Source organism: Molossus molossus, unplaced genomic scaffold (genome assembly GCF_014108415.1).
Source record: "Molossus molossus isolate mMolMol1 unplaced genomic scaffold, mMolMol1.p scaffold_m16_p_9, whole genome shotgun sequence".
Classification (NCBI taxonomy): Eukaryota; Metazoa; Chordata; class Mammalia; order Chiroptera; family Molossidae; genus Molossus; species Molossus molossus.
In genome coordinates this window covers 96,108,703-96,120,741 of record NW_023425403.1, presented here as the reverse complement: position 1 = coordinate 96,120,741, position 12,039 = coordinate 96,108,703, and the positions used below count along the sequence as shown (strand labels likewise).

Genomic DNA, 12,039 nt, shown 5'->3' with positions numbered 1-12,039 from the left:
TGCAAAAATCAAGGTAACACATAGTAAAGTACCCAGCAGAGTTCCTGGCACATGAAATACACTCAATAAATGTTATACAAATGTGTTGTTCAATTACAGAAAAAGCTCAGTAAGAAATGGTACAAGTAAATTTTGATACTTAATAAACAAAACTTCATTTATATAGAAAACTTACTCATGTAAAACACTTTTTCTAAACACTGATGAAAAAAATAAGAATTCACATTTTATATATATATATATATGTAATTTTTTTTCTTTATTGATTTTAGAGAGAGAGGAAAGGAGAGTAAGAGAGAGACAGACATCGATGAGAGAGAACACTGATTGGCTGCCACACTGGGGATCGGGCCCACAACCTGGGCATGTGTGCCCTGACTAGGAATTGAACCGGCGACCTCTTGGTGCGTGGGTCGACGCTCAATCACTGACCCACACCAGCCAGACCACATTATATTTTTTAAAGAGTAAGCTTTACATTTTTTTTTTTTTTTTTTTTTTACTGTTTTCTCTTACATAACAGATGACATAAGCCATGCTGGCTAAAAGAGTACTTTTGTATAAAAACAGAAAAAGATCAGATCAGAGAAATCAGAAGCAGGTACTCCATCTTTGGAGCCATTTCGGATTCAATAATATCTTAAACTTTCCAATTACCTCAAGCCCTGCCACTATAGTTTCTAATGTCAAACCATTTCCACAGCAGTTTTTTCATAGTCTCTGTATTTTCTGTAAAGATTAAATGTTATGTTCCACTGATTACCATTACCTCTAGCAGAAAAATTGGTTGCTACTTTCCTGACATTTGAACCTCAAAGAAAATCTACCATGACAAAGACATAACTGTTTCTAATGAATGTAAAATAAAAAACAATAGCTAATACGTATCAGGATTTACTATACACCAGGCACTCACTGTCCTGTATGTAAGTTATATAATGTAATTCTCATACTATTGCTATGAGGTAGATATTATTTTAATTCCCACTTTTTGGGATGAGAAATTTGTCCAAAGTTAAGAAACCTGTCTAAGGTTAACAAGCTATTCAAATTTTATATGTATATTTCTCCAACCTTTACTATCAGGCGACCAACACTGTTAACTATGACACTTTGGAGAAATTCTTAATCTCAAGTCCCATCCTTCTTAACTCAGAAAACACAAACTGCAGTTCTGAAGCACAATAACTATCTTGGGCTAATTGTTCTCCTATGACACAAATGTCTCAAACTCATCTGTCCTCCTTGTTCTGTCCTTCTCAGCCTCAAGGACCAGAGCGTCATCTAATCAGCTGCCCCCACTTCAACCCAGCCAGTGTCCCACACTGCCAGAGGTACCGCAGAAGGAAAAGGATAAAAAATACACAAAAAGATGAGAGAAATTTGTTGTGGGATATAAGAAAGATCTAGTGACAAAAACAGATAAAGTCAAATTGGACCAATGACAGGAAAACTCATCTTCTTATTAGAGATTATAATATCCTATACATAGCTGCACATATCCCCAAGTTATCTGTGACATTTTAATGCTTCAAAATTAGAGTACATAGTATCAGCACATAGACTTAACCACTCTATAATTTTGAAATTAGTCATGAAGCACAAGCCAAACTGGGACAGTTTTTCACCTGTAGACTACATAATATGGGCTGCCCTACAGCTGATAGGAAGTTATCAACCAGCTTTTAAACTTGGCAGCCCTTCCTTATCTTTCTTTTAGTTAAGACAAGTTTCTCTATATCAGTTAAAATTCAAACACATGAGACAGGAGAGAGTGGGTACCACCTTTTTGCCAAGTGTCCTTATGACTTGGAAGCAATGGACATTTGTTCATGACCCTGTCTGATTTTTGGCACATAGCAGATAAGCTCTGAGAACACACACCCATGGAGAAGAAAGATCAGATACCAGAGCACCATTCGCTTTATTTTTAGATACCATATCAAGGCTACTCAGGTTTCTTAAGACGATCTAACAGGAAAAAAAAATGAGAGTATTACTCTCATGTTCTGTGTCCTAAATAGGATCTAGTTCGTTTTCTTTAAACATAACGCATTAGCATATATTCAGAACCCTGGTTCCCTTCTGCCAGAGATACCTCCTTGAAACCACTTTGCTAGGACACAAATATAATGCAGACAAGACAAATCAGAATAATGTTCAAGTTCTCTGCCACTTCCAGGAATGCTACTTTCAGTGATAACTATATGCCTCTTCTTCCCAAAATGTTAGTACTGCCATATGGTCTGAGTCATTTTTCTGTCTTTGAAGCTCTCAGTTTTCTCAAACATTATAGGAGGCAAACCAAGAAAGCTAGTCAAAAGCATGCATAAGAATTATAATCCCCAAGTAATAGGTTCTTCTAAGAGTATCTTTTTATTTTGAAGATTCGGAGAAAAAATAAAACCTGGCCTTAAACAAGACCACAAAAGATAAAACCTCCCTTTCTAGGGCTGTCCCTCTCACAGCGCTGTTCTAGGAAGGCCCTGTACAGTGAGAACTGAGGAAAAGTTTCAGGTTTGCAGCCAACTGAGAGCCACAAAGACTAGCACTCGGAGAGATGGTGCGACAGCCCTGAAACATCTGGGAAGCAGGAAAATTATGGACAAGTAGAAAGGATAGACCTGAGATGTCAGTAACAACTGACACTGGCTTGAGAAAAAGTGTGCCCGGTTCTTGGTCATCAAACAGAGGGAACCTCAACCCTTCCTGGTCTTCCCACCTCTCCAGCGGTGACAAGTACCACCCATCAGTCAGCAGAGTGGCCTTTGGCACATAGCAGGGGTCCTGGAGGACACAGGAGAGCCAGAGGTCTATACCACTTAATTCCTATTGAGCGTTGGGCAGATTATTTGACTTCTCTGAGTCTCGTAGAACGGTGATGATAAAGCTTGCCTTGACTACTTCCCAATGTCACTGTGAGGGTCAAATACAATAACATACCAAGTGTTATTATAATAGTATAAGAGCTAAAGGACAGGCTTCCAAAAACATACATAAACCCTGGCTAAATGAAGAAGAGTATAAATTACAGCCAAAATAAAATTATCCATACAAATAAACCTCTGCCATAAATGTATGCCATCCAGTCAAAGAAACCACCAATAACCAAGAAACTCAGAATGCTCAACGGACATAGCCGGGTCGCAAGCGGCTCAGGCTTCGGACCAGAGCTCAGTCCCACTGGTGAGTGAAGGCGGCGGCTGGCTCTGTGCTGGCTGCCTCACTCTTCCCTTCTTCCAGAAAAGCACTCTGCTATCGACTGCCACTCGGTCTGCCCCCTCTCCCACCCTCTGCTTGTAGTGGAGCCTGCCCCTCGCTGGCTACAGCTAACAGGGGGTGCAGGATGGGGTTCATGTGATCACAGTAGGGCCAGTCGGAAGGCTATATTGAGAAGTTTAAAACTAGAACTAAGAGAAGAGGGGTAGCTCCTCCCAGCAGACACCAGGAGATCTGAAGCTGGGTGCAGTGTGCAGCCTGTTTTCCACCAGAGGAAGTTGGTTTGAGAAGAAGTTAACCCTCAGAGAGGCAGAAACCCTGGACCTTTTGGTGCTGCAACACTTGAGCTCCAGATGTCTTATGCTCTGCACCACCCCACCATCCCTGCCCCCAACACACAGCTGGCTCTTCTAGGAAGGTGTGATCCTACTAGGGAACTCCTAACAAAGTGTTAAGTCAGCTTTTGTAACACAATCAGGATGCATTGCTCCGCATTAAAGAAATATTATGCAGACCTATGGTCCCTTCTAACTGGCATCCTATCTATTCCAAGGGATGTTGGCAGGAGGCCATGATTGTCCTAAATAAATTCAACTTCAAATGGCTTCAAAACATCCTAGCTTTCCACCATGTCCACTACGGCTCTGTGAGTTTATCTTTACCTCTTTTGCATCTATTTGTATTTCACTCTTATCCACTCTTAAAGATAATCTATTCTAAATATGTAGTCTACTCTGTGAAAGCAATGCTTATTTGGTATATTTGTTACAATATAAATAAATTCAAAATAAGCCTTTTGAATACTCAAAGTATGACCTACCAATTCTCTTTATCAACTCTGTTCATATGATTATATGAGTTTCTATCTTACCAAAATTAAGAGAAATAAAATCTCAGTTCCTTTGCTCTCCATTAAATCAATTTAACTGTCTTTCTCTAATTCTATGACTAAGTATAGCAAATAAAGCCATATAGCACTCTTGCAAAACCCCAATATCCCTGAGGATTTTAGTGAGTGTTGCAGTAAATAAGCAGAAAGAGTAAATAGTGAAATAGAGACAGAAGTAGAAAAAGCAGAAAAAATTTTAAGAACACTGAATTCATTCTGTGATACATACAACATAAAAAAACTGAAAAAATATTTCCAAATTGTTATTTTAGGTAGTAAAATGATGAACAAGTTCTTTTCTTCTTTACACTTTTCTACATTATTAAAATTTCTTTACTGGGTACATATTACTATTCCAATAATAAATTTACGAAAAATACACTGGGAGGAAAATGTGTACAGGAAGGGCTAACTAGTCAAAACTGAGCAACTGATCATGGCAGAGCCTCACCAAATGTTGTTGGGATGTTAGGTCCTTGCAGAGAAACAAGCTCTGGCCAGAGAGACCTCAGTCAGCCTGGATCCTCCTTGTTTCAGAGGCAGATAACAAAACAGGCACCAGAAAATGCAGATATGACCCCCCCACCAGGCAGTCCATGCCACTTTAGCAGACAGACATACCTGAAAAGAAAGTCACTTTTAAAGATTTTTTTTTAAGTGGTAAGGATAGATTTTATTGATTCTAGCAGTCACCCTCTTTTTGCAGTTTCAGGTACCCATGGGCAACCATGTTCCAAAAATATTAAACAAATATTCCAGAAATAAAAAATTCATAAGATTTAAATTGTGCACCATTCTGCAAAGTGTGATTAAATCTTGTGCTGTCTTGCTTCACCCTGCCTGGGACATGCATCATCCATCATCTCTTTTTCCATCATATCCACGCTGTCCAGTCATGTGCTGTTTAATGATGAGGATACATTATGAGAAATGTGTCATTAGGCAATTTCCTCATTGTGTGAACATCATAGATTTTGTCTACACAAATCTAGATACTATAGCCTAGTACACATTTGGGATATATGGTATAGCCTATTGCTCCTAGGCCACAAGCCTATACAGCATGTAACTGTATAAAACAACACAAGATTAAATTAAGCACAAGAGAATACGATACAATCAAGAGACACAGTAAACATGACATATGAGTGCTGCCAGCACTACATGGCATACACGGCATGTTATTTTACAGAAAACTTTTTTTTAAAAGATATTTTAAGATCAAATATAAAGGATCTCTGAACAAAAAGGCTGAAGTCCTAAGTAGCATGCTCTGGTTTCAGGGGTGCTGAGCAAAGTTGGGCTCTGAAGCTTAAGGCCGAGGTTCCCACCACTAAGAAGCTAAAAGTGGCTGGTCAGGGAGAACAGACCTGAATTCTCCCCAGTACTGGCATGTATTAAGTGTTTAATACACATTTATCTAAAAGCGATAATGAACTGAATAATCACGAGGAAATGTGTAGATGACTGAAGAGGTACCATTAACCTGCATACTAACAGGGGAGAGGCTGAAAGGGAAGGCTTCCTGGAGGAAGTAACACTTGCACTTGTTTAAGGGATAAGTAGGCAGTTAGCAGGCAGAGAACATAGAGAAGAGCTGGCAGGCAGGGGTCCAGGCAGACACAAAGGTAAGGACATTCAAAGAAAGAGAAATTGGCCTGGGACAAATGGATTATCTTCCCAGAAACTCAAGTTGAGCTGAGCCTTGAAGAAAGGGTAGAATTTGGATAGAAGTGAAAGAAGAAAGAGAACTGCGTAAGCAAAGAACACTGCAGGAAGAAATAAAATGTGAGACATTTGTGCCTATCCTGCCCCAGACACAGGCTAAGAACTTGGGGCGCAAAAGACAGCTTCCTTGTAACTCAAACCAATGGACAGCAACCCCATGAGACTGGCACTGCTCTCTCAACGTAGAAACAAGAAAATTGAGGTTTGACAATGAGGACACAATTTCTCCAAGAACACAAAGCTAACCAATAGCACAAATCTAGTTTTAGATGTGTTTTTTATAGTCAGGCTTTAGAGAACACTGGTGAGGTTTCTGGTTCTTAACAACATGGTTAAAGCTCAGAGGATATGGGAAAACGCACATAGCTCCTATTCTGCTATTCAAAAAAAATATTATGAACATTGCTTACTTTCCTTTTATGATTTTTTTTTCTGCCCTGGAGGATAAATATGCAGGACTTGTGAGTTCTTATAAAACGTCCCAGGTCTTTGGAACAATTACTTAGCAGGACAAGATCAGGCTCTGGAAACAGCCTAATTACACCAACTGGCATCTGATATGTCCATCCACTTCGGAACGTGCTCACATAGCAAGGGGAACTGATCCACTGGCCACTTGAGAAAGGTCAGTCCGGTTCCCACCAGAAAACGTTTCATAAAGACAAAGCCAGACTCAGGATTTGGGTGGAAAATGTTACACATGCTCAGTGCTAGAAAACTCAGACTCCCACACTGCTGAAGGCCTACAGAGCACTATTCAGTAAATGACATTATCTTACCAGAAGCTGAGCTTAATTATTCAGAGGTTGTCTAAAATCAGCACTTGAATTGGCCAAGTCTCCCCACACACCCACACACCCCATCACCCCATGGCTGGCCAGGTTTCCCCACACCCCCACACCCTACGGCTGGCCAAGCCAGTATAGGTTCTTCCCACATAAGTAAGTCTTCTGAAAGTAAGGAAGCTTTCAGCCCACAAGATATATTTCTAAACACAAAAAGACATACATGCAAACAGTTTGACAAAGAACAAAACCCTGTTTAAATATTCCTTCTGAGATTAATTAACCATGTGCACTTAAGTAAAGGAGGAAAAATGTTTTTTTGTTTGTTTTTTTTTTTTAGAGTCACTGAAAAGTCATTTAGGTCTATAGTAATTCTTTTGCCACATATTTTTACTTTTTTCAAACAAGAGGTGTTCCTGGGGGCTTATTAAAAACCTACAAGACTCTAATAAGTAATAGCACTGATATAAATTTTCTCCATCATTAAACAGGAAAATAAGTTTTTCTTTTTAAACTTTATTTCTCTTTAATTATCTAATTACAATATAGTTTTAAAGCTTGCATTCAACACAATGTTTTCAAATCCATTTTTGCAGATTGTCGCGATGCCTCCTGTAAAAGGCTCAGTACCATATTTGGAATGTCTAAGGTAGTCGGGCAGGCCTGGGATTCTTATCTCCCAAAAACTAACCCATCCTCTACCCCACCAAAACTGGCATTACTTATGCTGGCTGAGGGGAAATAAATAACAAATACAACCCTTCCTAAAATACTTTTTAATGTGTGTTTGCATGAAATAAAGAGGAATTACTTTATTGCAAAACTCGTCTATAGTTAAAACCCAGTTTGATCAGAGGGTTGATTATAAAGGATGTTTTCAGCCTAAGTGGACCTGAATGAGATTTTTTTTAATGGCCCTGAGATCATTTCTGTCCTTGCTTCTTTTCTTCACACACTAGGGTTTTCCAATGTTTTAGTATTTCCTTGGAGATGGCTAAGTAACAGGGTTCAGCCACATTAACCACCAGCGCAGTCTTCTACCCTACACTCAGTCTGTCGCCGCTGGCCCTCCACATTCGAGTCTACCCCAACCTAGCAGAACTGACAAGCGTACAAAACTTGGGACTAGAAGAATTATGACTTAAACATTTACTTTTAGGGCAGCAAAGAGGGATGGAAACTTACACCATATTCCAAAAAGTAGAGATGTTAATTGTCTCTCATAGTAACTAAAACTGCAAATAGGCTAGTATTCCCAGGCCATTTTTGAGAAACGTCCAAGACTGTCCTAAACTACAAGAAATGCTTACTCTGCTGAAAAGGAAGGCAGTTTGGTCTCCACTGGCTTATGAAAATCGAGGCCCCAAGTCTGACCACCTCACAACTATCCCTTCCAAGTCCCAGCTTTTGTTTTTCTGGGACAAACTTCTTCAGACAAATGGAAAATGAGAGGCAAAGAGACCTAAACAGTACTTTTTAATTTACCCTTCAAGATGTAACACAATGCTATGGTAGGTAACTCGAGAAATAAAGTAAATTAAATGTTAGGGGGAAAGGTGTCATCTCAAGGTTTGGTAGCTGTACATTTGTCTCGTGGATAAACCTCTAAAGTTCTGTTGACCTGCTGATTAACGTGCTCACTTTCCAGTATGTAGAGTAAGCTCTTCAGATTCTTCTACCAGAAGTTTTCTACAACTGAGCACAGACCACTTCAAATACTTATGAAAATTTTCATATAATCTTTGTTTTCTTACTAAGAGCCCAACTTTACTATATTATGGTGCTCATTCAACAGAAGGTTCAGTTTCCTACTCTCAAATGCATAACTTACCAGAGCTGATTTCCTAACAAATACATATGTATGCCTCATTCTCTGTGCTTGCCTGCACTCCCCTGACCATGTACATTCTGGCCCACCACAAAGAGAGCTAAACCTCAAGATGATCATTCCTATCTCCCAATCCAGTGCTCAGGGGCTGGTCTCACTGCAGTGGTTTTTAGTGTGGTTCAGACCAGCAGCATGAACATCACTTGGGAACATGTTAGAGATGCACATTGTCAGGCCCACTCCAGATCCACTGCATCAGAAACTCTGGGGGTGGGGCCCAGCTCCTCAGGTGACTGGATACCCTCAAGTTTGAGAAGCACTGTTGCACTGAGGTTAATTATTAAAGCATCAGTGTTTGTACCCTCAGAGCCTGCAGGTGGCACTAAAGGCCGGCTAGAAGAATTACAGAAGCAGGAAGCCAAAGTTGTTACAGAACCTGCCTACCAGAGGGTTCCTTCTATCAGTTCCTTAGCTGCCTTAGCCTCCTCCAGTGAGTTCAAAGGTCATGGTGCATCTCAGTTTTGAACAGGAACTGGGCTGAAATAATTCTCACAGCCCAGCAGTAGACATAGTAAATCAAGATTTATGGGATGCAATCAAGATTTAATTCTTTTGAAGGTTTTTGTATTTAATATAATGAGGATACAAACACTTTAAGAATGAATGCCAATATTGATTAAACAAAAGAAAAACTTAAATTATCCTAAGCCTTTGTATCTGAATAAAAATAAAGCACTTGATTTGAAAGAATAGAGTCCCAACCCTTAGAATCTCATTGAACTGATGTAATGAAAGTGAGAAGAGGATTTTTCCAACATAAAGCATGTGTACAGGTAGCCCTTTATTAGATTCTGCCAAAACCCTGAATTTTGCATTAACTGTTCTACTACACAAGTATCTCTCGTGAGAATGTGGAACACACACTGCTGGTGGGAGTGTAAATCAGTACAACCACTTTGGAAAACTGTTTAGCAGACATACAAGTACCTAGCACAAGTAATTCCATTCCTGGTACACACCCTAGAGACATGAATTCCTCAGTCTATCCTAGAAGTATAATTCATAATAGTTACCAACTGGAAGCAATCCAAAGAGAGGAGATAAATATCATGGATATTCACACAATAAAATATACACAGAAATGAAAACACAAACCAACCAAAAACTGCTACACCCAATATGGATGAATCTCACAGGCATAATGCTGAGTGAAGGAAGTCAGACTCAAAGGAGCACATCTGATCCCAACAAGTGAAATGAATCTCTGGGACAGAGGTCAGCAGAGAGGTTACTGGGGCAATCTACTAAGAGGCATGAGGAGCATGCTGAAAAGGTTCTGCATGTTGACCTGGAGGATAGTCACACGGGTGTATACATGTGAAAAGCTCACCTAGTTGCAGGCTTAAATGTGTAACTGAGTTGCATACTTAAATGTGTTCATTTTACTGTGTGTAAGTTATACCTCTTTTTAAAGGTTAAAAAGGTTAAATATACATACAAAAATACTGACAAACTGACAGGTAACAATTTTCAATATCCACCATAAAATCCACATTACCTGGCAACTACATAGTCATCAGCAAATACTTTAACATTTGCTGAGCTAAATCTCAAATACAGAGAACATTGGATTTTCCTTATTTCCAATGTTATGCCGTCATATCAAGCCATCATTCTACAACAGGGCCAAACCTTTCTAGCATTCACGCCCTAGTGCCAAACTCCTTTATTCTGCCACTTAACGGAGCCCATCATGTGTGGCAACTGACCATCATTCCAAGTCCCTGCAGGTCCTGGATCATCAGGGTAGGGGTGAGGTTGGGGTTGGGGCGGGGCTGGAAGACCAGACTCCAGCACTCCTGTTATTACCTACCCACCCGAATCTCTTTGAACCACCCTTGTCCTAACGCCTGCCACCATCCAGCTTCTCTCCTGCCTCGCCATCCAGGGTGTGTCCCTGGGCAGGGGCCGTGTTTTGGAGGCCTTCCCGGGCCTACTGAATCCTAGCTTCCGATCCAGGAGGAACCCAGACGCGAGGCCAGCTGCCGACTTGGGGGGTGGAGGGGTTACCAAGTTACACCCCGAAGGCAAGACACCTCCTGGCGCCACAGCCCACCCGGAGAACTTGAACCCACGTCGCTCTCCGCAGGCCCGGGCCGCTCCCAACAGGCCACCAGATCCGCAGGCCACCAGAATGAGAGCGGGGTGGGGGTGGGGGGCAGGGGGGGCTACGCTGGGTGCGTTACTGCGCATCCGGTCCGGTTTGCTGGCTGTGACGTGTGACCCACGGGGACGGGGTGCTCCGGGAGGGAATCCGGTCCGGCACTGGGGCCCAGCGGCGCGCGGAGCCTGTGCGGGCTGCGCCCGAGAGCGCGCGGGGGGCCGGCGGGGGCGCCCCGCAGCGGAGATGGGAGCCCGCCCGGGCTCCTCCCCGGCGGACGCCCTGCGCGCTCTCGGGCCCGGCGGCGCAGAGCCGGAGGCCGGCCCGGGATGCGGCCCGGGGAAGGGCGTGTTTACCTGGGAGCAGGAACACGTGCTGCCGGGCGCCAGCGCCGTCCCCGCCGTCTCCGCGGCCCGCCATGGGGCCCGCCTTCTCCCGGGGCCGGGCAGCCTCAGCTCGGAGCGCGGGCCCGGCTGGAGCCGGCGGGAAATGGCGGGAGCGGGTCCTGTTCCGGGTGCGCGGTGCGCTGCGGCCTGGAGGCTGGGGCCCGCGGCACGAAGTTGGTTTCGTTTCCGGTGCCAGCCGGCTCGCCTGCACTTTTTAAATTTAGCGCCAGGCGGAGGCGACCTGAGCGCTGGCGCCTCGCCCGCCGCCAGGGAGGGCGTCGCGGCCTCTCTCCCCGCTTCTGCGCCCGCGGTAGGTGCTCGGCGAGGGCGCGGCGGGGGCGAGGGGGCGCCTCGGTCCGCCGGCCGGGTCCCCACACCCAGCGGCCGCTCTCGCGAGGTGCTGGCGCGACCCAAGGACCCCCAAGCGCGAAGCTGGCGAGGCCGGGCCCCTGGGGAGGGGCTGGGGCCCCGGAAGGGAAGACGTCCGCGGGGCTCTCGCAGACCCCAGGCAGGAGGGAAAGCATGGGGCAAGTCCAGGTTAACGACAACAGCCATCACGCCCAGCCCTCTGCGCTCGCCCTTGTCGGTGTCCCTTGACCATCAGGTGCATTCTGGGTGGGAATTAATGTCAGAACAGTGTGCTTTGCGATGCATACCGCGTGTAATAAGTCCTCAAATTGGGCTGAGTCCTTATCACTAAAAGAAGTATCACAATTTGAGGCTCAAAATATGAATTTGTTACTTTGGAAGACTTTGTAATAAGTTAAACATTGACACATTTTTAAAAGTAGTGTTTAAAAGGGATCTTGGAATTGGGAAGCTTAAACTTTTAAAGACAAAATTATAATTGAAAAGGTGATGTTTGGTGTACATGCTTTTAAAAAAGAAGATAATTACCCGGGTTTGGTTCCCGCTAAGGGCACAAACCTCAGTTGCAGTTTGTCCCCGACCCTGGTTGAGTCATGCGTGCGGGAGGCAGCCACCCTAGGTGTTCCTTTCACATCCATGTTTTTCTCTCTCTCTCTTCCTCTCTCTCCCTTCCA

At 43.3% G+C, this 12,039-nt stretch overlaps 1 protein-coding gene across 3 annotated transcripts in view; it reads right to left on the bottom strand.

The window, feature by feature from the left end:
* The window catches only part of RNASEH2B (ribonuclease H2 subunit B), an 81,204-nt gene extending 70,159 nt beyond the window's left edge, over nucleotides 1–11,045 (bottom strand). For all 3 annotated transcript variants that reach the window (XM_036250454.1, XM_036250456.1, XM_036250452.1), the window contains exon 1: nucleotides 10,967–11,045. In XM_036250454.1, coding sequence (XP_036106347.1) covers nucleotides 10,967–11,030 — 64 coding nt within the window. In that variant the 5' untranslated portion in view covers nucleotides 11,031–11,045. The remainder of the gene's footprint in view (nucleotides 1–10,966) is intronic.
* Between the last annotated feature and the right edge of the window lie 994 nt (nucleotides 11,046–12,039).